Source organism: Monodelphis domestica, chromosome 3 (genome assembly GCF_027887165.1).
Source record: "Monodelphis domestica isolate mMonDom1 chromosome 3, mMonDom1.pri, whole genome shotgun sequence".
NCBI classification, from domain to species: Eukaryota; Metazoa; Chordata; class Mammalia; order Didelphimorphia; family Didelphidae; genus Monodelphis; species Monodelphis domestica.
In genome coordinates, this window is record NC_077229.1 from 65,714,162 (window position 1) to 65,739,286 (window position 25,125).

Here is a 25,125-nt window from a genome sequence, read left to right on the forward strand (position 1 = left end):
GTCAAATCTTACAACAACCTAATGACAAATTTCCCCCATCAGTGATTGTCCTGTTCTCAGACTCTGAAGATGACTCCATATCTCAAAATTGAAAACAAGTGCCCAAAGCAAGGATAAATACCAGTATAATAGAAAGAAAATATATTTTCTTACCTATAGAATATACAATGGATTCACGAATCAGGAGGCCACTAGTCAGTGATGTCTTGATGTCTCCTGGTGCTCCATGGTCGGGGATATGGGTGACAGCTCCTACACCAACCTCACTTCCTAGAAGAATAAATGAGAACATATATCTCAGCCACAGGAGTGGGCATAGAAAGGACAATATGTTGTCCCCATATATTCTGAAGGAAATACCATTTGATATGTGCTCTTTCCTTCATCCTTCACCCAGCAGGGAATATCTCTAGTATTCCCATTGTTTCATTTTGTTTTCAAACTCTCCTCATCTACTGGCAGCTTTCCTTCAACCCCAAATGAAAAACCGCCTTCATTTTGTCCACCTGTCCCTGATAAATATCATTTCCTTTCTCTCTTCCCATTTGTGACTGAAATTTTTGAGAACGCTATCTATAAAAGGTGCTTCTACTTCCCTTCTTCCTACTCTCTTTTTAACTACAGTCTGGTTTTCAACCTCATCATTCAAATGAAATTGCAAAAATCTCTTAATGGCCTTCTTCTTAATCTTCATTCTTCTTAAGCTTTCTGCACTCCTTGATACCCGAATTCTCTAATTTTGATAACAAAACTCTCCTGGTTGTCCTAGGACTTCTCTGATTATCCTGTTTTAGTCTCATTTACTGTATTACGTCCTTAGTGTAGGTGCCCTATAAGGTTTTGAACTGGGCCTTTCTTCTCTTCTTCTATGGGGTTTCACTCAGTGCTCATAAACTCACATAAATTTATTTATCATCTCTTTTCTGATGAGTCTCAAATCAGGCCATCCATCCTTAATCTTTGTGGTGACCTCCAGATTTACAACTCCTATGGGACAACTGCCTGTTGGAAATTTTGAATGGGGCATCTTGAAGAAATCTTAAACTCAACATGTCCAAAACTTAACTCATTACCTCCCTCTCAAAACTTTCTGACTCTTCCCAATGGCTATCCAGGGTATCACTCTCCTCCCAAATCTCCCAGGCTCACAAGCCTGGTCATCATTCTTTTAAAATAAAACCCTTACTTTCTGCTTTATTAGCAACTCTAAGACAGAAGGGCAAGGAGTAGACAGCTAGGCCATTCCTGACTGCTCACCCTCCAAACCACCATATCCAATCTGTTGACAAGATCTATAGATTTTGCTTTCATCACATCTCTCCTAGATTCCCTGTCTCTCATACTTCCTCACTAGTGCCTCAACTACTGCAGGAGTTTTCTGGTCCCTGTCCCAAGTCCCATCCCATTCCACTCTCTCCTCCATTCAATGGACAAAGTAATTTTCCTAAAACCCCTATCTAATCATGTCATTGTCATATTCAAGAAATAAGTCCCAATTGCTTCAAGGAGAAAATACAAAATCCCATTTAGCAATCAAATCCCTTCTTAACATGCTCCAACATTTTTCTCATATTCTTCTTATTCCCTTACACCTCCTTTCTCCAGTGACATCTTTTTGTTCATCCTTACACTCACTTTGCTATCTCAACTCACTTTTGGCCATTTTTTTAAATCTTCCTATATTAAGGTATAAGGTTAGGTTTGAACCCAGGACTACCTATTCTCTAGGTCTTCCTCTCTTCCACTGAGCCAGCTAGCTGCCCCAGTCTCTTTTGCTTTTAAAGCTCTTCTTAAATGTCATCCAACTTTAGAGAGAGAACTGATGAATTCTAAGTGCAAACTGAAGCAGATGTTTTCAATTTTCTTCATTTTTGTTGCTCTTTTCCCCACAACATGATTCATGGTGAAATGTTTTGCATGACTTTATATGGATAATACGTATTTTATCTCTTGCCTACTCAGTCTGTGAGGGAGGTAGAAATTTTGGAACTGAAAATACATTTTTTTAAGTGGTTTTCTTTTTAGTTCCTTCAATTTCTTTTTTTCTTCCCTTATTGCAAAAGGTAGCATATCTAGCACAATATAAAACAATTATTATGATAATTCATAATAATTGCTTCATCTCTAATCTCATTGGAAAGGCTTCTAACTTATCCCCATTGCACATGATAGTTGCAAACAGAACTAAACCATCAGGTTTTAGATCGATACTACTTGTCATTTTAAGGAAATATTCATTCTTATGCTTTCTCCTATTTTTAATAGGAATGGGTGTTGAATCTTCTCAAAGGTTTTTCCAGCATCTAATGAGAAAGTCCTGTGTTTTATGTTCATTTTGTTATTGATCTGGCCAATTATGCTGAAAGTTTTCCTCATATTAAACCAGTTTTGTATTCCTGATATTAATCACAACTGGCTATGCTGAATCATCTTTGCTGTACTTACTGGAGTTTCTTTGCTAATATTATATTTAAGATTTTTACAACAAGTTTCATTCAGGAAATTGATCTATAATTTTCTGTTTTGCTCTTCCTGGTTTAGATCAGCACCATATTAGTGTCACAAAAAGCATTTGGAAATACTCCATCTTTTGCCTATTTTGCTTTAAAATGTTTATTTAGTATTGGGAGTGACTGCTCTTGAAATTTTTGAGAGAATTCCCTTGCTGCAATCATCTGGCTGGGGAGGGGGGTGTTCCTTGGGGAGTTCTTTGACACCTTTAGCAATTTATTTTTTTTCCAAAATGCTATCATTTAAATATTCTATTTCATCATTTGCTAACCTAGGAAATTTGTATTTCTGTAAATATTCATCCATTTCCACTAGATAGTCCACTAGAATACTTTTATTTTCATATACTTGGGGGTAAAATAGCTACTACTGATTTGCTTTAATTTCCTCTTCATGTATGGTGAAGTCATGTTTTATAAACTTTTCATACTGGTAGTTTGATTTTCTTCTTTACCTTTTGAATCAAATTAACCAATGTTCTATGCTATATGGAACAGGTGTTTTGTTTGTTTGTTTCATAAAACCAAATCCTAGTTTATTAGTTCAGTAACTCTCTTATTTTCAATTTTATCAGTTTCTCCTTTGATTTTTAGGATTTCCAATTTGAACTTTATTTAGAGATTTCTGTTTTGTTCTATTTATACTTGTTTTAGTTGCATGCACAAAGATCTGATTTTCTCTATATTTTTACTATAAGGCATTTACATTTTATATCACAGCCTTAACCCACCCTCTCTCTTCAAGGTAATTATATATTGTTCCTCCTCTTACAATGTATAATTTTAATGTGTCCTTCTCCATTTGTTGGCTATGGGAGACTTCACCTCCCATAGCTATGACATTGCACAAGCTGTCTTCTATACCTGAAATGCTCTCCCTTTCCTCCCCTCCAACTCAGAGGCCCCCCCCTTTAAAGGTCAAGATTCAGCTCCAGCACCACCTTCCACATGAAACCTTTCATGATTTCCTACATTCTTCCTCCCTACCTGTCTTGTTAATTGTATTTATTCTTAGTTTATATTCAACATATATTCATCTCTGTAGTTGTTAGCCTTGTTAGAATACATGGATCTTGTAAGAAGGTATCATTTCATTCTTTGTCATATCTGACACCTGAGAATGTGTCTCTCCTGCCCTCTGCAATTCCTGTTTCATGTCTTTATGGATGTTAGATTTAATCGAACCTTTCCAGGGAAGAATAAGTTAAGCGTTAGTTTATTCCTACCTATAATGCCAGAGGATCATGACAACTGAGCAAGACACATGGTTAGAGAGAGTGTAGTTATTGAAGGAGCAGAGGATTAAAAACATTACTAATGAAAACTATTGGGCAACTTTGGTGAATGAAGAATATAAGGGAGAGCCACAAGTCTCTCTGGAATGTTGGGAGATCCCCTGAATGTATCAGATTACAAAGACCACAAGGTCTGACTCTTAATCTTGAACAAGAAAGAGATAGGGACAGCCTGCTTTCCCAGGCCCATGGGATAATTTTCTCTTTTGAACTATTTATATATTTTGAGTTGCAAAAAGAAAATAGACAAATGAGTAAATGGAATCTAAACTTTAGCCATATCTAATAGTGTATCTAATTCTGAATCCCTAACACCACTTTTAATCCTCTGCCCTACATTACTCCCTTCCGAAAAGATGAAAAAATCTTTCATTGTAGTGTCCCATTAAAGAGATATAAATATAGATAATAAAGTAGAGAATAAAGAAATCTAAAACTCACTCTTTGTCGATCTGATTCCTGGCAGCTTATGTTGATACCCTGTAGTTTGAGAAGGGAAAGAAAAGAAAAAAAGAAAAATTCAGAGGGAACAAGTGCTAGAGAGAAGCTGAGGGCAGGGAAGGAACAAGGGAAGAAACAGCAGATGAAAGGAGGGAAGACGAGAAGAGAATAGCAGAGGGGAAAAAGAGAATAGGACAGAAGAGACATAAAGACAAGATTTTGGGAGATACAGAAAAGAAAGGCCAAAAAGGAAAGAGAAAAGAGAGGGAGAAAAGATAGAAGAAATATAGAAAGGTGAGAGAGAGGGGGGAAGAGAAAGAAGGAGAGAGAGGGAAGGAAAGATAGAGGTGGGAGAGGGAGGAAGAGAGTTTGAGTAGGGTATCTCTTTGTGGACAAAAAGGTTAAAGGAGTAATGGAGAGGAGTTGGTTTGGGACCCATAGGAGGAAAATGGTGCTTCAGCATTCAAGAAGAAGGGACTCATGGCATACTTCTTTGTTGAAGGAATCTAAATACAATCCAGTCTCTTCTGATCTTGAGAAGTGACCTCCCCATGTCTTCATAGTTTGTCACCACTTTGAGGGCCAGGGCTCCCAGGAGCGAGAGAGAAACCATGAAAACAAAGGAGACCCAAAAGGAAAGAAGAATTTGGGGCAGGTGAGTTGTTTTCTGGAAAGGGAACCACCCAGAGAAAGAGAGGCATATATCCCAAAAGTCAAGCTATTTACCATTGACAATGAGGCTATCATTGTCTATAACCAGGTGTTTTAGCTTTCTTGTACAGAGCTGTTCAGTCAGCTCCCAGTAAACCACCTTTTTGTCCAGGACATGGTTGGAGGAGTACTTCTTGAAAGTGCAGAGTATATCCACTCCGGTTGCTATCCTGTTCCTCAGAGACCTGGAAATTAATGGTTCAGACAAGTGGTTTCAAACAGTACTTCCTAGGAGTCACATGAGCTATATTAAGGGTAGTTCCAAACTGATTTTAATGTGCTAGCTTATTAATTTAAAAAGTTATATATGTATGTATGTATGCATGTATGTATATGTTTTTCTGAGCCAAAATGCAGGCAATAGGGACCGTGATGATGTATAATTTAGTGGCTTCAGAAATTTCCTTTTGAGTTGGACACCACTGGTTTAGTTTCTGAAATTTAGTTATTCAGAGAACACTCTTGAGAGAAGTGGCTGACTTGGAATAAAGGTTTAGAGATGATTGTAGATTTAAAGTTGAAAAGGACATGGGAAACCATCAAATATAGCCCTCTCAGTTTATAGAGGAAAGAAATGGAGGCTAAGGCAGATTATGTGACTTGCATAGCATCACACATCTGGTAAGTGAGAGAAAATTTGAACTTGTTCTTTCTGATTCCAAACTTAGCACTTTATCAAGGACAATGAAATTGGCAGTACTCTGTAACATCACTTATTTTTATGTTTATAGGTGTCTGTGGGGTCTGATTATTTTCAGTAGTTTCTTTAGAGTAGTGGAAAGAAAAATGAATTTAAAATCAAAGATCAAGTGTTCAAATTCTGACTATTTTTGACCTGGGGAAAGTTATTGGGATCTCCTTGGGTCTTCATTTTTTCATCTGTAAATGAAGAGAATGGGCCAGATTACCTCTACTGTCCCTTCCAGCTTGGAGCCTATAAGATTCTAGTGAAAGGTAATGTTGATATGTTCTAATCAATCATTTTCTAAGCACTCATTTGGTGCCTCCTCTATTATTCTTTTCATGTGGAGTTATAAAGTGAAAACAGTTGCAAACTTATCTATGGAAAGAGTAATGGGGAAAGGATATTTTTCTACCTGAGAAAGAGTATAAGGAGTCTAAAATATTTTAACAACTTCTTGGTTGGAAGATTTTATCCATTACAGGTTGGGAAAGAAGGAATTTCTACTAAGAAGCAGAAGAAGAAACAGCCTGGGCATCCTTTGTGTGAAATGTTAATTGCTGGTCCCTAATATCTGAGCTGATGATGTCTTGAAGGATTCTCACCTCAGTGAAAGGGCACTGCATCCAGAATACTGAGAGGCAAGCCTGCTGCTTCCAAACAATACCTTGAGCTGGAAACAAAAGGAGAGAGGGGAACTTCTGTGTACCTGGCTAGAGCAAGCCTAAATACACAGGGCTAAGGAAGGTAGCATGGGACAGAGGAGGTAGCAGGGAATGGGAGTAGAATCTCACCAAGATTTGCAGGATATGCTCAGCAGCCTCGAATGTTCTGGAGTCCTTTTGATTCATCTTTGTTGTGTAAAACATGTTGGTAATAGTGAAGCTGAGTGTGAAGGTCTTGTAGTAAGAGTTCCATGATACTGTACAAAAGGAAAGGTAGGTATCCCATTGGCTGAGCCTTGCAAATGTTATTCAAATGAGAGAAAATGCTTTGTAAACCTTCAAGTTCTATATAAAAGCTAGTTATTGTGATGATCATTACAATGATGATCATAATTTTTCCAGGTGGCACTGTTCAAGTCCTCCCTCAGAGGAAAACTCAGCAGAATGAACCCACTAAGAAAATCCTGAGGATCCCTCCAGCCATACACAATTTTTCTAGCAGTGTCAAAATTGTGGACTTGGAGTTAGAAGACTGAGGGAAGCTGACAAAACCTCACTGTCTGACAAAGTCACAGTTTGGGAGATGGGGGCTGGCAAGGCAGCTCCCTGAAAATGAGGCCCCCACTGATCCCTCTCAGTGACTTCTCTCTCTCTCCAACTTCCAATGGTCTTGTTAAGATTATTGTCTCCTTGCCAATGCAGGAGAAATAATATGAGAGCAAATACTTATAGGATTACACACATATATCCCCATACACAATCCTCCCAAATTATTACCCTAAAAGTTTACATTCACAGAATTAAAACCTAAAGATCATTACCCCCCTTCCTTTTCCTCTCCACAGAGTAACATTCACTTCTATTACAAGCCAGGCAATTCAAGAACATCAATAGCCTTCAAGAAACACGCCACTGCAGATAGAACCCAGGCAATATTGCCAGGTGATTTAAAGTAACACAAAAAAATTGAACATGTAAATTGAAGGAAACCCCAAATCTGGTCTGTCTCAAATTAACCTTCTAATCATCTATCTAGCTAAGAAATGTTTTGTTATCCATCTCCTAAGTAATTGTGATTGATTGTGAAAGCTGACCAAAAGTCAGCTCCCTGGTCACAGTTCCAAGGGAGGAAAGAGTGCTTTGGGTTACTCACAAAACAGAATATCCACCAGAAGGATATTAAACACACTTTTGCTTTCATTATAACAAATCTGAAGGGCTGAAAGCAGATTGATGCCCAGAGTTAACACTGAGGGCAGCAGTACAAAGAACCTTAAACTTGGAGCAGTACTCCACTCACCACAGGTACAGATTCAACTTTAACTGATAATTTTAAATGAAAAGGAAAGGGCTGCAAATGAGTAAAAAGAAGAAAAAGAAATTCAACACAGAGAGCTATTTTGGTGACAGAGAAAACCAAAATGCAAACTCAGCAGAAGACTACAAAATCAATGCCATTGCATGCAAATTTTCAAATAAAAATAAGGATTGCTCTCAAGCCTAAAAAAAATTAATGGAAGAAGCTCAAAAAGAGCTTTAATGATTAAATAGGAGAGGTAGAAAATTCAGGAGAAGTGGTGACAGTGATACAGGGGATTCATGTAAAAAGTCAACACCTTGATAAAGGAGGCACAAACAATATTGAAGAAATGAACATTTTTCAAATCAGAATATACAAAATGGTAAAAGACATTTTATAAAAATTCAATGAAGAGATGAACTCTTTCAAAAAGTAGAATTGGCCATATGCAACAAGACACACAAAAAATACACTGAAGAAGAATTTCTCGAAAGGGAAAATTAGCACTAGGGGAAAAATGAGGTATAAAAATTTGCAGAGGAAAACAGCTTTAGAGAGTACATTTGGCCAAATGGAATATGAACCACAAAACCTCACTCAAGAAAATCATCTTCTGTTGTCCATCAATGGGAAAATTGCTGAACAAATTGTGGTATCTGATGGTGATGGAATAGTATTGTGTTGAAAGGATTGTTGAACTGAAGGAATTCCATGTGAATCAGAAAGACATCTTCAGAAAGATGCAGAGAGAAATGAGCAGGAGCAAGAGAACATGGTACACAGAGACTGATTCATTGTGATTGTGTCATAATCAAATGTAATAGACTTCTCTACTAGTAGCAATGCAAGGTTCTAGGACAATCTATAGGAACTTATAAGAGAATGCTACCTACATCCAGAGAAAGAGGGGTGATTGCAGAAATGCTTAAGAAAAATTTATGATTGAACATATGGTCTGATTGGCAAAATGATTGATTGGGGATTTTGACTTTTGGACTTTAAATTTTTTACATTGAAATGAAAAAAAATTCATTTAATTAATTAATTTAGAAGATTTTCTCATGGTTACATGGTTCGTGTTCTTTCCCTTCCCTCCTCCTCTGCCATAGCCAACACACAATTCCACTGAGTTTTACTTGTATAATTGATTTATCAAGGAAAGATAATGACTGCGAAGTGATTCTTAGTCACATGTATCAAGGAAAGATATATTGATGAAGACCTATTTCTGAATTATAATTGCACTACAGTGATTGTTAGGAGTCTACATCCCCAGTAATATCCCCAACAACCCATGTGATCAAGCAGATGTTTTGGGTTTTTTTCTGTGTTTCTATTTCCACAGTTCCTCCTCTGAATGTGGATACCTATGTTTCCGAAAAGTTCCTCAGAATTGTCTTGGATCATTGCATTACTTCTAATAGAGAAGTCCATTGCATTCAATTATACCACAGTGTATCAGTCTCTGTGTACAATGTTCTCTTGGTTCTGTTCCTTTCACTCAGCATCAGTTCCTGGAGTTTGTTCAGTTCACACGGAATCCTTCCAGTTCATAATTCTTTATAGCACAATAGTATTCCATCAACAACAGATACCACAATTTGTTAAACCATTCACCATTTGAAGGGCACACCTTTCATTTTACAGTTTTTTGCCACCACAAAGAGCACAGCTATAAATATTTTTGTACAAGTCTTTTACCCTTTGATGGCTTTGGGGTATTATAAATGCAACAGTGATATGGCTGGATCAAAGGGAAGACAGTCTTTAAAAACCCCTTTGGGCATAGTTCCAAATTGCCATCTAGAATGGTTGGATTAATTCCCAACTCTACCAGCAATGTATTAATGTCCCAATTTTGCCATATCCCCTCCAAATTTGTTATTGTCCTTTGCTGTCATGTTAGCTAATCTGCTAGGTGTGAAGTGGTAAATAAAAGAGTTATGATATCCATTTCTCCCATTATAAGAGATTTAGAACATTTGTTCATGTGCTTATTAATAGTATTGATTTCTTTATCTGAAAATTGTCTATTCATATCCCTTGCCCATTTATCAATTGGGAAATGGCTTGATTTTCTGTACAATTGATTTAGCTCTTTATATATTTGAGTAATTAGACCTTTGTCAGTGGTTTCTTATAAAATTTTTTCCCAATTTTTGCTTCCCATCTAATTTTGGTTGCATTGAGTTGATTGAACAAACCCTTTTGAATTTAGTGTAATCAAAGGTATTATTTTACATTTTGTGATTTTTGCTTTGTTTAAATTATTTCCTTTCTCAAAGACTGGCAAAATACTATTTACTGTGTTCATCTAATTTATTCATGGTTTCCTTCTTTATATTCAAGTCATTCACTCATTCTGTTTTTATCTTGGTGTGGGGTTTGAGATACTGATTTAAACCTAATCTCTCCAAAACTGTTTTCCTATTTTCCCAGCAGTTTTTGTCAAGTAGTGCATTTTTGTTCCAAAAGCTGGGATCTTTGGATTTATCGTAGACTGTTTTCCCGAGGTCACTTACCCCAAGCCTATTCCACTGATCCTCTTCTCCTCTCTGTTAGTCAGTACTATATTGTTTTGATGACCATTGCTTTATAGTATAGTTTAAGTTCTGGTGCTGCTAGGCAACTTTCCTTCACATTTTTTTTCATTATTCCCTTGATATTCTTGATCTTGTTCTTCCAAATGAACTTTGTCATAGTTTTTTTTTTTCTAATTCAGTAAAAAGGTTTCTTGGTAGTTTGATAGGTATGGCACTAAATAAGTAAATTAACCTGGGTAAGATGATCATTTTTACTAAGTTAGCTAATCCTACCCATAAGCAATTAATATTTTTCCAATTGTTTAGATCTACTTTTAGTTTGGTGGAAATTATTTTGTAGTTGTGCTTGTATAATTCCTCTCTTTGTCTTTGCAAATAGATTCCTAAGTATTTTATATTGTCTAAGGTGATTTTAAATGGAATTTCTCTTTCTAACATCTGCTGCCTGGGTGTGTTGGAAATATATAGAAATGCTGATGCTTTATGTAGGTGACTTTTCTAAAGTTGGTGATTATTTCCACCAGATTTTTAGTGGATTCTCTAGGATTCCTTAAATAGATCATCATATCATCTTCCAAGAGTAATAGCTTGTTCTCCCCACTGCCTATTTTAATAAAATTCTTTTTCTTCTTTAATTTCTATAGCTAGTGTTTCTAGAACAACGTTAAAGAGGTTATAATGGGCACATCCTTGTTTCACTATTTTTATTATTGGGAATGATTCTAATTTATCCTCATTGCAGATGATGCTTGCTGATGGTTTTGGATTTATATAGTTTCTTATTTTTAGAAAAAGTTATTCTATTCCTATACTTTCTAGTGTTTTCAATAGGAATAACTGTTGTATTTTTGTCAAAAGCTTTTTCTGTATCTATTAAGATAATCATGTTACTTTTATTGGTTTGCTTGTTGATATGGTCAATTATATGAATGGTTTTCCTAATACTGAAACATCCTTGCATTCCTGATATAAATCCCACCTGACCATAATGAATAACCCTCATGATGACTTGCTGAATTCTTTTTCCTAATATTCTATTCAAGATTTTTGCATCTATGTTCATTAGGGTAACTGGTCTGATTTCTTTCTCTGTTTTTGATCTACCTGGCTTTGGAATCAGTACCATATTTGTGTCATAAAAGGAATTTGGTAGAACTCCTTTTTTTGCTTATTATGTTAAATATTTTCAATTGTGTTGGGATTTTGTTCTTTGTTCTTTGAATTGTTTGTTCTTTGAATGTTTGATAGAATTCATTTGTGAATCCTTCTGGTCCTGTGGATTTTTTCTCAGGAAGTTCTTTGATTAATTGTTCAATTTATTTTTCTGATATGGGATTATTTTAGTATTCTATGCTTTCTTCTGTTAATTTAGGCAATTTATATTTTTTGTAATATTCATGCATATCACCTAGATTTCCATATTTATATTGCCCCATAACTAAGCAAAATAGTTTTTAATGATTTCCTTAATTACTTCTTCATTAGAGATGATATCTCCCTGCTCTATCTCTGAACCCATGGTTCACAAACTTCAGTCTTCTAGAGTCCTAAATGTCTAGCTGCTCTCTGGGGTTAGAAGTCCCTGGCGGTCCTTATTTAGCTCCCAAGGTGCTAGAGTTGTCTCTGATTATGTCTCACTGGCTGTGACTCTAGCATTTCAATGCTGAGTTCTACTGTGGTGTCCCTTCTTTCATCTGGATCTTTTTTTTTTGTCCTTTTGAGGTATTCTATATTGGTTGGTGGTTTAGAGAGTAAAGGTCCTGTTTAGACCCAGCAGCCATCTCAACCCAGAAGTCCTGATTTTGACTTTAAAAAATCACTTGATTAGTAATTGGGAAATAGGTTTTGAACAACAATAAATGTATAATGCTGTAATTGTTCTTCAGCTCTGTGAGGGGGGAGATAGGAGGGGAGGGGAAGAACATGAATCATGCAACAGTGGAAAAATATTCTTAATTAATTAATTAAAAAATAAAAATGGAAAAAAATCAGACATTAAAAATGAGAACTCAGAAAGTGGAAGATAATGACTCCATGAGATATCAAGAAATAATCAAAGAAAATTTTAAAAAATGAAAAAAAAGCATATTCTGAAATGTTTCCTTCATTTGAAAAACTAGTGATCTGGGAAATAAATCTAGAAGAGATAATTTAAGGATTATGGTGCTATGTGAAAATCATGTTTAAAAAAAGAGATTAGGCATTATCTTTAAAGAAATTATCAAGGAAAACTACTTCAATATTGTGGAATCAGAGGGCAAAAGAGAAATCAAAACAATTCAACAATTACCTCCTGAAAGTGAGTCCAAAAGGATAAATCCCCTAGAATAGTATAGCCACATTCCATAAATCCAAGATCAAAGAGAAAATAATACCATCAAACAAGAAGAAACAATTCAAATACCATAGAACCATGATCAGGATAATAAACACTTTACGAGCTTCTATATTAAAGGATCATAATGGATGGAATGGATGGAATATGAAATTCCAAAGGGAAAAGAGCTAGGACATCAACCAAGAATAACTTAACAAGTAAAAATGAGCATAATCCTTTAAAGGGGGGAAATCAATATTCCATGAAATAGATGTCTTTCAAAAATTCTTGATAAGAAGATCAGAACTAAATGGGGAAACTTGACTCTCAAATACAACATTCAAGAGAAGCGTAAAAAGCTAAACAGGAAAAACAAATCAAAAGAATTTCAATAAGATTAAACTGCATACAACCATGCATGAGAAGATGATTCTTTTAAAGTATCTTGTCATTATTAGGGAACTTAGAAGGAACATACATAGACAGATAGCAAGGGTATAGGTTGAATATGATGGGATATTACAAAATAATATAAAATAAAATAGAAATATGAGACAAGAGTAATGCCTTGTGAGGAAGAAGAGTAAAATAAAATGGGCTAAATTATTTCACATAAAAGAGACAAGAAAGAGATTTTTGCAGTGGAGGGGAACAGAGCAGAGATTGGGAGTGAGGTGTCATTTCATTGGCTCAATGAGAAAAGAATATCTACAATCACTTGTGTATTAAAAATCTATTTACCCTGCATTAAAGAAGGAAGTTTTAAAGGGAGTAAGAGAATGGGGTTAAGAGAACTGATAGAAAAAGAGGGCAAATTGGGGAAAGTGGAGGCCAGAACATTAACAAGAGTAAATAAGATGGAGAGTGTCATATTCACTAATCATAATGAAGCAAAAATAAGTTTACACATCTCTGTAATAAGAGACTCATTTCTCAAATACATAGAGAAATGAGTAGAATATACAAGAATACAAATATTTCCCAAAATGATAAATCGTCAAAGGAGATGAAGAGGGAATCCTCAAAGTAATTAATGTTCTCTTTAGACATGCTAAATATGCTCTAAACCACTATAATATAGAGTATTGCAAATTAAAATAACTATAAGTTGTCGCTCTACAACTCATCAGAGATCAGAGTAAGAAAAGGAAAATGACAAAACTTGGAGGGGATATGGAAAAGTTGAGACACTAATGCCTTTTAATGGAATTTGTAATTGGAATCCATTCAGAATGCTGGAGGGGATGTGGCAAAGTTGGGACATTAATGCATTGCTGGTGGAGTTGTGCATTGATCCAACCATTCTGGAGGGCAATTTGGAACTATGCCCAAGGGGTGCTAAAAGACTATCTGCCCTTTGATCACTGCTGGGGTGTGTACCACAAAGAGATAAAAAGAAAAAACTTATAAAAGAATATTCATAGTGGGCTCTTTATTGTGTTAAAAATTTGAAAAATGAGGGAATGTACTTCATTTGGGAGAAGGGCCGAACAAATTGTAGTATCTGTTGGTGATGGAATACTATTGTGCTCAAAGGAATAATGAACTGGAGGAATTCCATGGGAACTGGAATGACCCTCCAGGAATTGATGTAGAGTGAAAAGAGCAAAACCAGGAGAACATTGTACACAGAGACCCATACACTGTGCTACAATCAAATGTAATGGACTTCTCCATTAGTGGCAAAGTAGTGATCCTGAACAACATGGAGGGATCTACGAGAAAGAACACTATCCACATTAAGAGTAAAATCTGTGGGAATAGAAATACAGAAGAAAAACAACTACTTGATTACATGGGTCGAAGGGATATGATTGGGCATGAAGATTCTAAATGAACATCCTAATGGAAACACCAACAACATGGAAATAGGTTTTTATCAAGGACACATGTAATACTCAATGGAATTGCATGTCGACTATGGGAAGGTTGGGTTGAGGGAAAGCAGGGAAAGAATATGATTCTTGTAACCAAGGAATAATGTTTTAAATTGACTAAATAAATAATTTACAAAAAAAAAAAAGATATTGGCTATTATGGAAGAAAAGGAAAATGTAAAACTTGGAGGGCAAATGGAGAAGTTGAGACACAAATGCCCTTTTGTGGAATTTGTGAAGTTATTTATCCATTTTGGAGAACAATTTGGACTTATGCCCAAAGGCAAAGGCCTAACAGTACATACTCTTTGAGCAAGTAATACCATTATTAGGTTTGTTTACCAAAGAGATTAAAAGGGATTATATGTGCAAAAATATTTAAAGCAGCTCTTTGAGGGGATGTGGGGGGGTATATAATTGGCAAGTGAAATGATATCCATCAATTGGGGAATGACAAAGTTATAATATATGATTGTTATGGAATACTATGTGATATAAGAAATGAAAAGGAGGAACTCAGAAAAACCTGGAAAGATTTACAGGAATTAAAGCACAGTGTAATAAACAGAACCAGGAGGACATTGAACACAGGGACAGGAATGCAGTACAATGAACAGAACTGTGAATAACAGTTATTTCTCAGCAATATAATGATCCAAAACTATCCCTCAGAATTAGTGATTTTTTTAAATGCCATCTGCTTCCAGGGAAAAAGAACTGAGGAATTCTAAATCCAGAAGAAAGCAAGATTGTTTTCACCTTCTAACCTCTTTTATTTCAGTTTCATTTCACAAAAGGTCTAATATGGGAAACTTTTATATGTTTACATATGTTAGATCTACATAATATTTGCTTACCATTTCAAAATGGGTGAGTGGGTGGGGGAATTTGTGACTCAATGATCCTTAAAAATTTTGGAAACTGTTGTTACATATAACAGAAAAATTTAATGTTGAAAAAATCAAAATGATTCTCCAATAATAGTCAAAGTTTATGAATAGGGAGGTCTCAATGAAGAAACTCAAGTAAACAATATCTATGTGAAGAAATTGCCCAAATCATTGATAATTATAGAAATGAAAATTAAAATTATTTTGATGTTTCACATAAGTCGATAAGATTAGAAAAGCTAGAAAAAAGGAAAAAGACCAATATGGGTAATGGAGAAAATGGTCTACAAATATACTTTTGGTAGAGCAGTGCTGCACATTGGACTCAAATTTTAAGAAAGTAAACTAGAAATATCCCATGAAACTATGCATATAGCCTTTGACTGAAAAATTATCATTACTAGGTTTACAGCCCAAAGAGTTTAAAGAAAAAGAACCAGATATCCTATGGAAAAAATTCCAAACATTTTTAATGTGGCAAAGAATGGAATGAGGGAGTACTAAAGAATGGAAGTTGAGGAGATATTCTCATCAGCTGTGGAATGACTGAACAAGTTCTCATGTTCATGAGTGTGATGAAATCTTATTTTTCTATAAGAAATTATGGAAGAGGAGCAAAGAACTCCATGGATTGAGAGCCACCTCTAGAGTTATGAGGTCCTGGGTTCAAATTTGGCCTAAATTCTTCTTCGCTGTGTGACTCAGGGTAAGTCACTTAACCCCAGTTGCCTAGCTTATAACATTCTTTCTGCCTTGGAATGGATACTTAGTACCAGTTTTCAGACAGAAAAGCATGGCTTTCTTAAAAATAAATTTTGAGATATTTTCAGAAAAACCTGGGGAGACTTGTGAGCAGCACCAAAAGTACAATGTGTACAATAACAACATTATAAAAATAAATAACTTGAAAAGATTTAAGAATTCTGATCACTACCATGACTAATCAGAATACAAGAGAATCATTGATGAAGCATATGTTTGAACAGATTGGTGTTGGATTCAGGGGGCAGAATAGGATATATATTTTGGAAACAGCTAATGAAATTCTTTGTTTTATTAGATTATAGGTATTTGTTACAGTAATAGTTTAAGAGGAGGTAGAAAAGACAGTTTTTCCATTGGAAATTTATTATTTAATTTTATCATGAGGAGTAGATTGAACTAGATAGCCTGGAAGTTCACTTCAAGATCTAAGTCTGTGATGTTATGAGTCTAGGACCAGTAGCTAGCTTTCAACTTCATAATTAAATGTAGCAAAATTTACCAGCAGTCATCAAAAGTGCAAATGGCTGCTTCCTACAGTGAGAGGAACTGAGGATGAAGTCAGATAGAATGTTAAAGTGATGGTTTTTCTCTGAGGCACTGAGGAAGAAAGATCATGAATGAAAACTATGGACCAGGTAAGCATGGTATGATTATAGGGAGAGGCTATAAAATACAAGGGAAACTATCTCTGTTTCACATGGTCACAGGCTGACATGTGGGGATTGAAATATGAGAAAGGATCCAGGATTTTCTGGTGTCTTTCTCTCTCTTTGGCCCTCCTATCCGAGCTTCTCTTTCCTAAGATGCTATTGGAACAAGATCAGGATGTACAAATTGTATCCTCTGTTTAGTGCCAGGATAAGAATACTCACTGTTTCTGAAGCAAGGGAAGCTCATTTGATGTTTATAACCTGTAGGGAGAGAAAACAGCCATGAGTGGAGAGACTATGGTTAGGAGAGAACAGAAGAAAATAAATCTACCTATGATCCAATAGTTAGGTAGTACAGTGGACAGAGAACTGGACTTAGAGTCAGAAAGACCTGAGTTCAAAATTAGCCTCAGACATTTTAGTTCTGGTACTCTGGGCAAGTCACTTGACCCTGACTGCCTCAGGTTCTTCATCATAAAAACGGGGGTTATAAGAGCACCTACCTCTCCAAAGGTTGTTGCGAGGATGGAATGAGATGTTTGTAAAGCACTTGGCAGAGAGACTGATTCAAAGTAAGCATTATATAGATGTTAGTTATTATTATTAGAGCTGCAAGAGACCTCCTAGATGATTAAATCCAAGTCTAAGAGCTTAGAAAGCTAGGTGTCAGGTTCTAAGAGAGATCACTTCATGGGACACATATCTGAGGTCCAACCTCTGTTTCCTTGGCCTGTTTTCCTGAGCCTCGTGTCTCCTTATCAAACAAATCCACAAATATTCAGTGCTTTAATCTATAGATGCAAAGAGGAAAATGACACTATCCTTGGCCTCAAAGACTGCTTTCCATTGAGGGTGACAGTGTGCACAATACACCCATTTGTTTGTGCTGCATAAATACCACGGTATGAGATTGCACAGTTAATGGCTGGCCTCTGTGCCTATGTTACCCATAGAATATTGGCTATCCCATACTCCTGGCATCAGAGTGGAAGCTGACCTTGAACTAGTTCCCCTGGACTCAAGTACAGGATGAGAAAAGAATAGGGATTCTATGTCCCTCCCCTGTGAGTTTTGGTGACTAATGGAATTTGAGTTATAGATAGTTCCAGCCTTGTTCACAGCAGCTGGATTTGAACCTGATTCAGCATAGGCAGGGGTCACTGTGTTTAGCATAGTCCACCTGGACAAAGGGCCTGTATCTCCAGAGTCGTGGCCTTAAACTCTTTGGGATATCCCCTGGAATTGTACTAGGAGGCAGGACTGAATTCACTTCAGGTGTTGAGCTGAGCAATTAAATTGCTGAGGATAGGTACTGTTTGTCACCTTGACAGTAAAAGTTCTGGCTGTGGCCTCTGTGGATAAGGGGATTAAGAGAGATTTTCTCTGATTCTTTATGTTGGCCACCATGGGCTGTGGTTGTCAAGGGATGCTATTTAACAGAGATGACTAATAGGGATTTTTCTGCATAAACAGTGGTTAAGGACACCTTGGGGTCTTCAGAAAAAGAATTGGTCAAGGGGTGACTTGTGCTGCTTTCTGATTCAGTGCTTGGAGCTCGAGTGACAGGGCTCATAGGAGAAAGGATTATGTCTGACTTTGCTGCTAAGAGACAGAGTTATCTTTTTGTTACTAGTGGCAGTTTCAGCAGATCTCATGTTCTTTTGCCATGGGCATAACTGGAAGAGGCTACAGGAGTTGGAGAGGAAAGAGTGTCATGTGCCAAGTAGGGCTGAAGTTGTGAGAGACTTGTGACTTCTGAGCCTTAGGGCCAGAGAGCACCCATTCTTCCTTCAGAAAAAGCTGGGGAGCTGGTCCTGGTGGAGAGAGCTGGTATTTCACTGGTTAATGTCAAGTTTGAGACAGACACTGCTATGATCCTATTTCTTGTATAGTAACTGAGATTTAGATTAAAGCAGGGTAAACATCCAGCTCTGGGTTGGACCCTTTCATAGGACTTGCCATGAAGACAGCCAGTCAAGCTCCTCTGAGGGAGACTGTCCAGATGTGAGTGTGCTGAACTGTGAAACAGCTAAACTACCAGCTATTTGGCCTCCCATCCTGGGGTACTGGGGGAGAAGGAGGAAACACCAGTGAGCTGTCCATTGTCCCTGGTTCTGAATTTAGTCACTCGTGCAACAGAAGGAGTACCCCTCTTAGGAAGTGTGGACTCAGGGGGTTCCATTGAAAAAGGTCCAATTGGGCTTATCTGAGCTCCAATCATGGCAGTGTTCATCATACTCCTAACAAAGGGTGAAGGGACAGTCCTGGACTAGTTGGTTCCTTTGCTTAGGCTAGGCAAAAAGTGGAGCCCCTTTCTGACTGTGGGGCTGTGGAATACATGCATTCTGAGTGATTCCAGGAGCATCTGTGATCTCTGAAAAAAATGCTGAACACGGTTTCTACCATCCCTTGGTCCTTCTCTAGACAGAAAAGGGCTTGTTTCTCCACCAGCAGATGTTGAGATAAGTCTGACTCTGTTACTGTCTGGGCATCCTGCTTCTCTGGAGTGGTTTACCTTGCAAGGGCCATCCTCAGACTCAGTTTCCTTTACTTTCAAGGCATTAGCACTAAATAAAACCCGGGGGCCCCTTCAAGTTCTAGATATCAGATCCCATGAGGGTAACCAGAATGAAGAAACATCTCAACACCATATCCACTAAGTATCTGTTGAAGGAACTGGGGAACTTTAATTCAGAGAAGTAATGGCTCAGAGAGAATATGATGGTTGTTTTCTAAGTATTTGAATGATTTTCCTTTGGAAGGGATCTCTTGGAAACCCTTTTTTGGTTTGTTTCCCAGGGGAAGAACAAAAGCAATAGATGCAAAAGAACAAAGAGAAATTAAGGTTGAGTATCAGGAAATCACTTTCTACCAATGAGCACTGCCCCCAAATGAGAGGCTGCCCCAGAAAGTAGTGGGTTCTCCTATATGTAAAATCTTACTGAAAAAGTTAGAAATGCTGCACTGGGGATGCTTGTTGGCTAGTCTGGAGTGGGGATTCTGCAGTTATTGGTGGGACTCACTCCAGTCTCTTTCAAGTATAAAATAACCAGCTTTCCATTCCATAATCCTTGGGGACTTGAAAGCTATGGCCAAACCAATTCTCAAGAAGCCCATTCCTCTGAGATTCTAAAGATGAACCAGTGAATTACTGCCACAGAGCAGAAAATGAAACCTCAAGAATGGTAAACCCCTGGCAGAGAAAGGATAGAGGAGTACTCCAATGCAACATGGACAGTAGACTCAGGAACTAGAAGTCCATTTGTCTAGGCTGGGACAGACTCTACCCAAAACTCCTGATGGTGGCTTGCTAGGTCCCATAGAAAAACAGGCCGTTGGATGACTTCCGGTCAAGATGGCAGCTTAAAGAAAGATAAAGTGCAGAGCTCCAGAAACCCTTCCTTACCAATATCAAACAGAATGCTCCTAGGGCATCGAAATTCAAAAAAAAGAGCAGAATAGACCCCAGAAACACTCTACCTGGACCTGGATCAAAAAGTACGGCCCCCCAAGAATCGGAGCCTGAGATCACTCGGATCTATCGGGAAGGTAAAGGGAATATCCCAGGATCCATCCCCCCCAACACAGAGTGCTGAGTCCGGGGCAGCAGCAGGAACCTCAGGGAAGGCAGGGGGGCCTCGGGAGCCAGCTGTTCTGAGGGCCGACCCTTGAAAATGTCTTGAGCCAGTCTCGGGGGTACCCAGAAAGCAGGGAGGCAGAGAGAGACAGGGGGGAACCTGTAGCCCCCTGACCAGAACCTTCCAACTGAGTCTCACTGAAGGTCTCTGCCTGAGGGCATACTCAGTCTGAGGTTAATCCTATCACCAGCACTCAGAGCTCCAGGAATCCATGGCACCTCCCCACTCAGAGGGCAGGGTCCTCTGAAACAACAGGAACCCTCAGGGCTAGCAAAAGGGCCTCGGAGCTGAAGGCTGAATCCTGAAAACAACCTGACCCAGTCAAGGGGGCACACAGACAGCAGGGAAACAGAGGACAGAAGAAGCCTGTAGCCCCCTGAAAAGATCCTTCCATCTGAGTCTCACTGAAGATCATTGCCTGAGGGCATACTCAGTCTGAGGTTAATCTTATCACCAGCCCTCAGAGCTCCTGGAAGCTGGGGCCTAACCCCCCTCAGAGTGCTGGTTCTTCTGGCTGGCAGAGACACAGAAACAAGGGCCAAGCCATAGAACAGACAATCTGCCCAGGGCTAAAACCTCTGAATGCCAGACAGAGATAAGAAAAGCTAATCCTCTCCACTCAGATATAGATGGCAAACTCCACAGAAGCACAAAAAACCCAAAATTCCAAAAAAAAAAAAAAAACAAGAAGGGGGCAACTTTGGACACATTTTATAGAGCAAAAATACAAAACACAGAGGAGATAGAAGAGGAAACACAAGCAAATGCCCCAAAACCTTCCAAAGGAAATGGAAACTCTCCACAAACCCATGAAGAATATGAATCAGAAATGATAAAAAAGATGGAAGCCTTCTGGGAGGAAAAATGGGAAATAATGCAAAGGAAATTCACGCATCTACAAAACCAGTTTGACCAAACTGAAAAGGAAAAGCAGGCTTTAAAGCAAGAACTAATAAAGCAAAGACAAAAGAGCAAGAAATTAGAAGAGAACATAAAATATCTCATTGACAAGGTGACAGATTTGGAAAATAGAGGGAGAAGAGATAATTTAAGAATAATTGGACTTCCAGAAAAGCCAGAAATAAACAGAAAACTTGACATTGTAATACAAGGTATAATCAAAGAAAATTGCACAGAGATTCTAGAACAAGGGGGCAATACAGCCACTGAGCGCACAGAACACCCTCAACACTAAACCCCTAAAAGAATATTCCCGGGAATTTAATTGCCAAACTCCAAAGATCTGAAACAAAAGAAAAAATCCTACAAGAAGCCAGAAAAAGACAATTTAGATATAAAGGAATGCCAATCAGGGTCACAGAAGACCTTGCAATTTCTACCCTGAATGATCGTAAGGCATGGAACATGATCTTCAGAAAGGCAAGAGAGCTGGGTCTTCAACCAAGAATCAGCTATCCAGCAAAACTGACTATATACTTCCAAGGGAAAGTACGGGCATTCAACAAAATAGAAGATTTCCAAATTTTTGCAAAGAAAAGACCAGAGCTCTGTGGAAAGTTCGACACCGAAAAACAAAGAGCATGGAATACCTGAAAAGGTAAATATGAAGGAAAGGGAAAAGGAGAAAAATGTTATCTTCTTCTTTTACTCAAACTCTCTTCTATAAGAACTACATTTAGATCAATCTATGTATACTAACATGTGGGGAAAATGTAATGTGTAAATAGGGGGAAAAGAAAGACCAAATAGAATAATCTTTCTCACTAAAAGATTCACATGGGAAGGGGAGGGGAAGGAAACTCCTATAAGAAAGAGATGAAGAGAATTTTTGCTTAAACCTTAATCTCAGGGAAATCAACTCTGAGAGGGAAAAAGACTGAGATCCATTGGGATCTTGAATTCTATCTTACCCAACAAGGGTAGGGAGGAGGGAAAACCAAGGTGGGGAGGGGGGAAGGAAAACAAAAGGGGAGGGAAAGAGAGGGGTCAGAGGGAGGGAACAAAAAGGGAGGGACTAAAAAAGGAAACATATCAAGGGAGGGGACAAGGAGGACTGATTTAAAGTAAATCACTGGACTAAAAGGTAGAGCTGAAGAGGAAAAGATTAGAATTAGGGAAGGATATCATAATGCCAGGGAATCCACAAATGACAGTCATAACTTTGAATGTGAATGGTATGAACTCACCCATAAAATGTAGATGAATAGCAGAATGGATAAGAATCCAAAAGCCTACCATATGTTGTCTTCAAGAAACACACATGAGGCAGGTTGATACCCACAAGGTCAGAATTAAAGGATGGAGTAAGACCTTCTGGGCCTCAGCTGACAGAAAGAAGCAGGAGTGGTAATCATGATATCTGATAAATCCAAAGCAAAAATAGACTTGATCAAAAGGGATAGGGAAGGTAATTATATTTTGTTAAAAGGGACTTTATATAATGAGGATATATCACTAATCAACATGTATGCACCAAATAATATAGCACCCAGAATTCTAATGGAGAAACTAGGAGAATTGAAGGAAGAAATAGACAGTAAAACCATATTAGTGGGAGACTTAAACCAACCATTATCAAATTTAGATAAATCAAATCAAAAAATAAATAAGAAAGATGTAAAAGAAGTAAATGAAATCTTAGAAAAATTAGAATTAATAGATATATAAAGAAAAATAAATAGGGATAAAAAGGAATACACCTTCTTCTCAGCATGACATGGCACATTCACAAAGATTGACCATACATTAGGTCACAAAAATATGGCACACAAATGCAGAAAAGCAGAAATAATAAATGCAGCCTTTTCAGATCACAAGGCAATAAAAATAATGTTCAGTAATGGTACATGGAAAACCAAATCAAATACTAATTAGAAATTAAACAATATGATACTCCAAAATAATAGAAACAATTAACAATTTCATCGAGGAAAATGACAATGGCGAGACATCCTTTCAAACCTTTTGGGATGCAGCCAAAGAGGTAATCAGAGGTAAATTCATATCCCTGAGTGCATATATCAACAAACTAGAGAGAGCAGAGATCAATCAATTGGAAATGCAAATGAAAAAACTCAAGAACAATCAAATTAAAAACCCCCAGCAGAAAACCAAACTAGAAATCCTAAAAATTAAGGGAGAAATTAATAAAATTGAAATTGATAGAACTATTGATTTAATAAATAAGACAAGAAGCTGGTACTTTGAAAAAACAAACAAAATAGACAAAGTACTGATCAATCTAATTAAAAAAAAGGAAGAAAAGCAAATTAATAGCATCAAAGATGAAAAGGGGGACATCACCTCCGATGAAGAGGACATTAAGGCAATCATTAAAAATTACTTTGCCCAATTATATGGCAATAAATACGCCAATTTAGGTGACATGGATGAATATATACAAAAAGACAAACTGGCTAGACTAACAGAAGAAGAAATAGAATTGTTAAATAATCCCATATCAGAAAATGAAATCCAACAAGCCATCAAAGAACTTCCTAAGAAAAAATCCCCAGGGCCTGATTGATTCACAGGTGAATTCTATCACACATTCAGAGAACAGTTAATTCCAATACTATACAAACTATTTGACATAATAAGCAAAGAGGGAGTTCTACCAAACTCCTTTATGACACAAACATGGTACTGATTCCAAAACCAGGCAGGTCAAAAACAGAGAAAGAAAACTACAGACCAATCTCCCAAATGAATATAGATGCAAAAATCTTAAATAGGATACTAGTCAAAAGACTCCAGCAAGTGATCAGGTGGGTCATCCACCATGATCAAGTAGGATTTATACAAGGGATGCAGGGCTGGTTCAATATTAGGAAAACTATCCACATAATTGACCACATCAACAAGCAAACCAACAAGAACCACATGATTATCTCAATAGATGCAGAAAAAGCCTTTGATAAAATACAACACCCATTCCTACTAAAATCACTAGAAAGCATAGGAATAGAAGGGCTGTTCCTAAAAATAATAAACAGTATATATCTAAAACCATCAGCTAATATCATTTGCAATGGGGATAAACTAGATGATTCCCAATAAGATCAGGAGTGAAACAAGGATGCCCATTATCACCTCTACTATTTGACATTGTACTAGAAACACTAGCAGTAGCAATTAGAGAAGAAAAAGAAATTGAAGGCATCAAAATAGGCAAGGAGGAGACCAAATTATCACTCTTTGCAGATGGCATGATGATCTACTTAAAGAATCCTAGAGATTCAACCAAAAAGCTAATTGAAATAATCAACAACTTTAGCAAAGTTGCAGGATACAAAATAAACCCACATAAATCATCAGCTTTTCTATATATCTCCAACACAGCTCAGCAGCAAAAACTAGAAAGAGAAATCCCATTCAAAATCACCTTAGACAAAATAAAATACCTAGGAAACTATCTCCCGTGACAAACACAGGAACTATATGAACACAACTACAAAACACTCTCTACACAACTAAAACTAGACTTGAAGCAATTGGAAAAACATTAACTGCTAATGGATAGGACGAGCCAATATAATAAAAATGACCATCATACCCAAACATATCTATTTAGCGCCATACCCATTGAACTCCCAAAATATTTCTTTACTGATTTAGAAAAAACCATAACAAAATTCATCTGGAATAACAAAAGATCAAGGATATCCAGGGAAATAATGAAAAAAAAAAACCATATATGATGGGAGCCTTGCAGTCCCAGACCTTAAACTATATTACAAGCAGCAGTCATCAAAACAATTTGATACTGGCTAAGAGACAGAAAGGAAGATCAGTGGGATAGACTGCGGGAAAGTGACCTCAGCAAGACAGTATACAATAAACCCAAAGATCCCAGCTTTTGGGACAAAAATCCACTATTC

At 37.2% G+C, this 25,125-nt stretch overlaps 1 protein-coding gene across 1 annotated transcript in view; it reads right to left on the reverse strand.

Annotated features, from left to right (window-relative positions):
• The window catches only part of LOC130458055 (mucin-2-like), a 45,338-nt gene extending 27,434 nt beyond the window's left edge, over window positions 1–17,904 (reverse strand). Inside the window, exons 1-6 of the mRNA XM_056820960.1 lie at window positions 16,869–17,904; window positions 6,434–6,561; window positions 6,245–6,312; window positions 4,973–5,142; window positions 4,247–4,285; window positions 154–270 (exon numbers count right to left, since the gene is read on the reverse strand). Of these exons, the coding sequence (XP_056676938.1) occupies window positions 154–270; window positions 4,247–4,285; window positions 4,973–5,142; window positions 6,245–6,312; window positions 6,434–6,561; window positions 16,869–16,893 (547 nt within the window). The 5' untranslated portion in view covers window positions 16,894–17,904. The remainder of the gene's footprint in view (window positions 1–153; window positions 271–4,246; window positions 4,286–4,972; window positions 5,143–6,244; window positions 6,313–6,433; window positions 6,562–16,868) is intronic.
• Window positions 17,905–25,125: the final 7,221 nt, after the last annotated feature.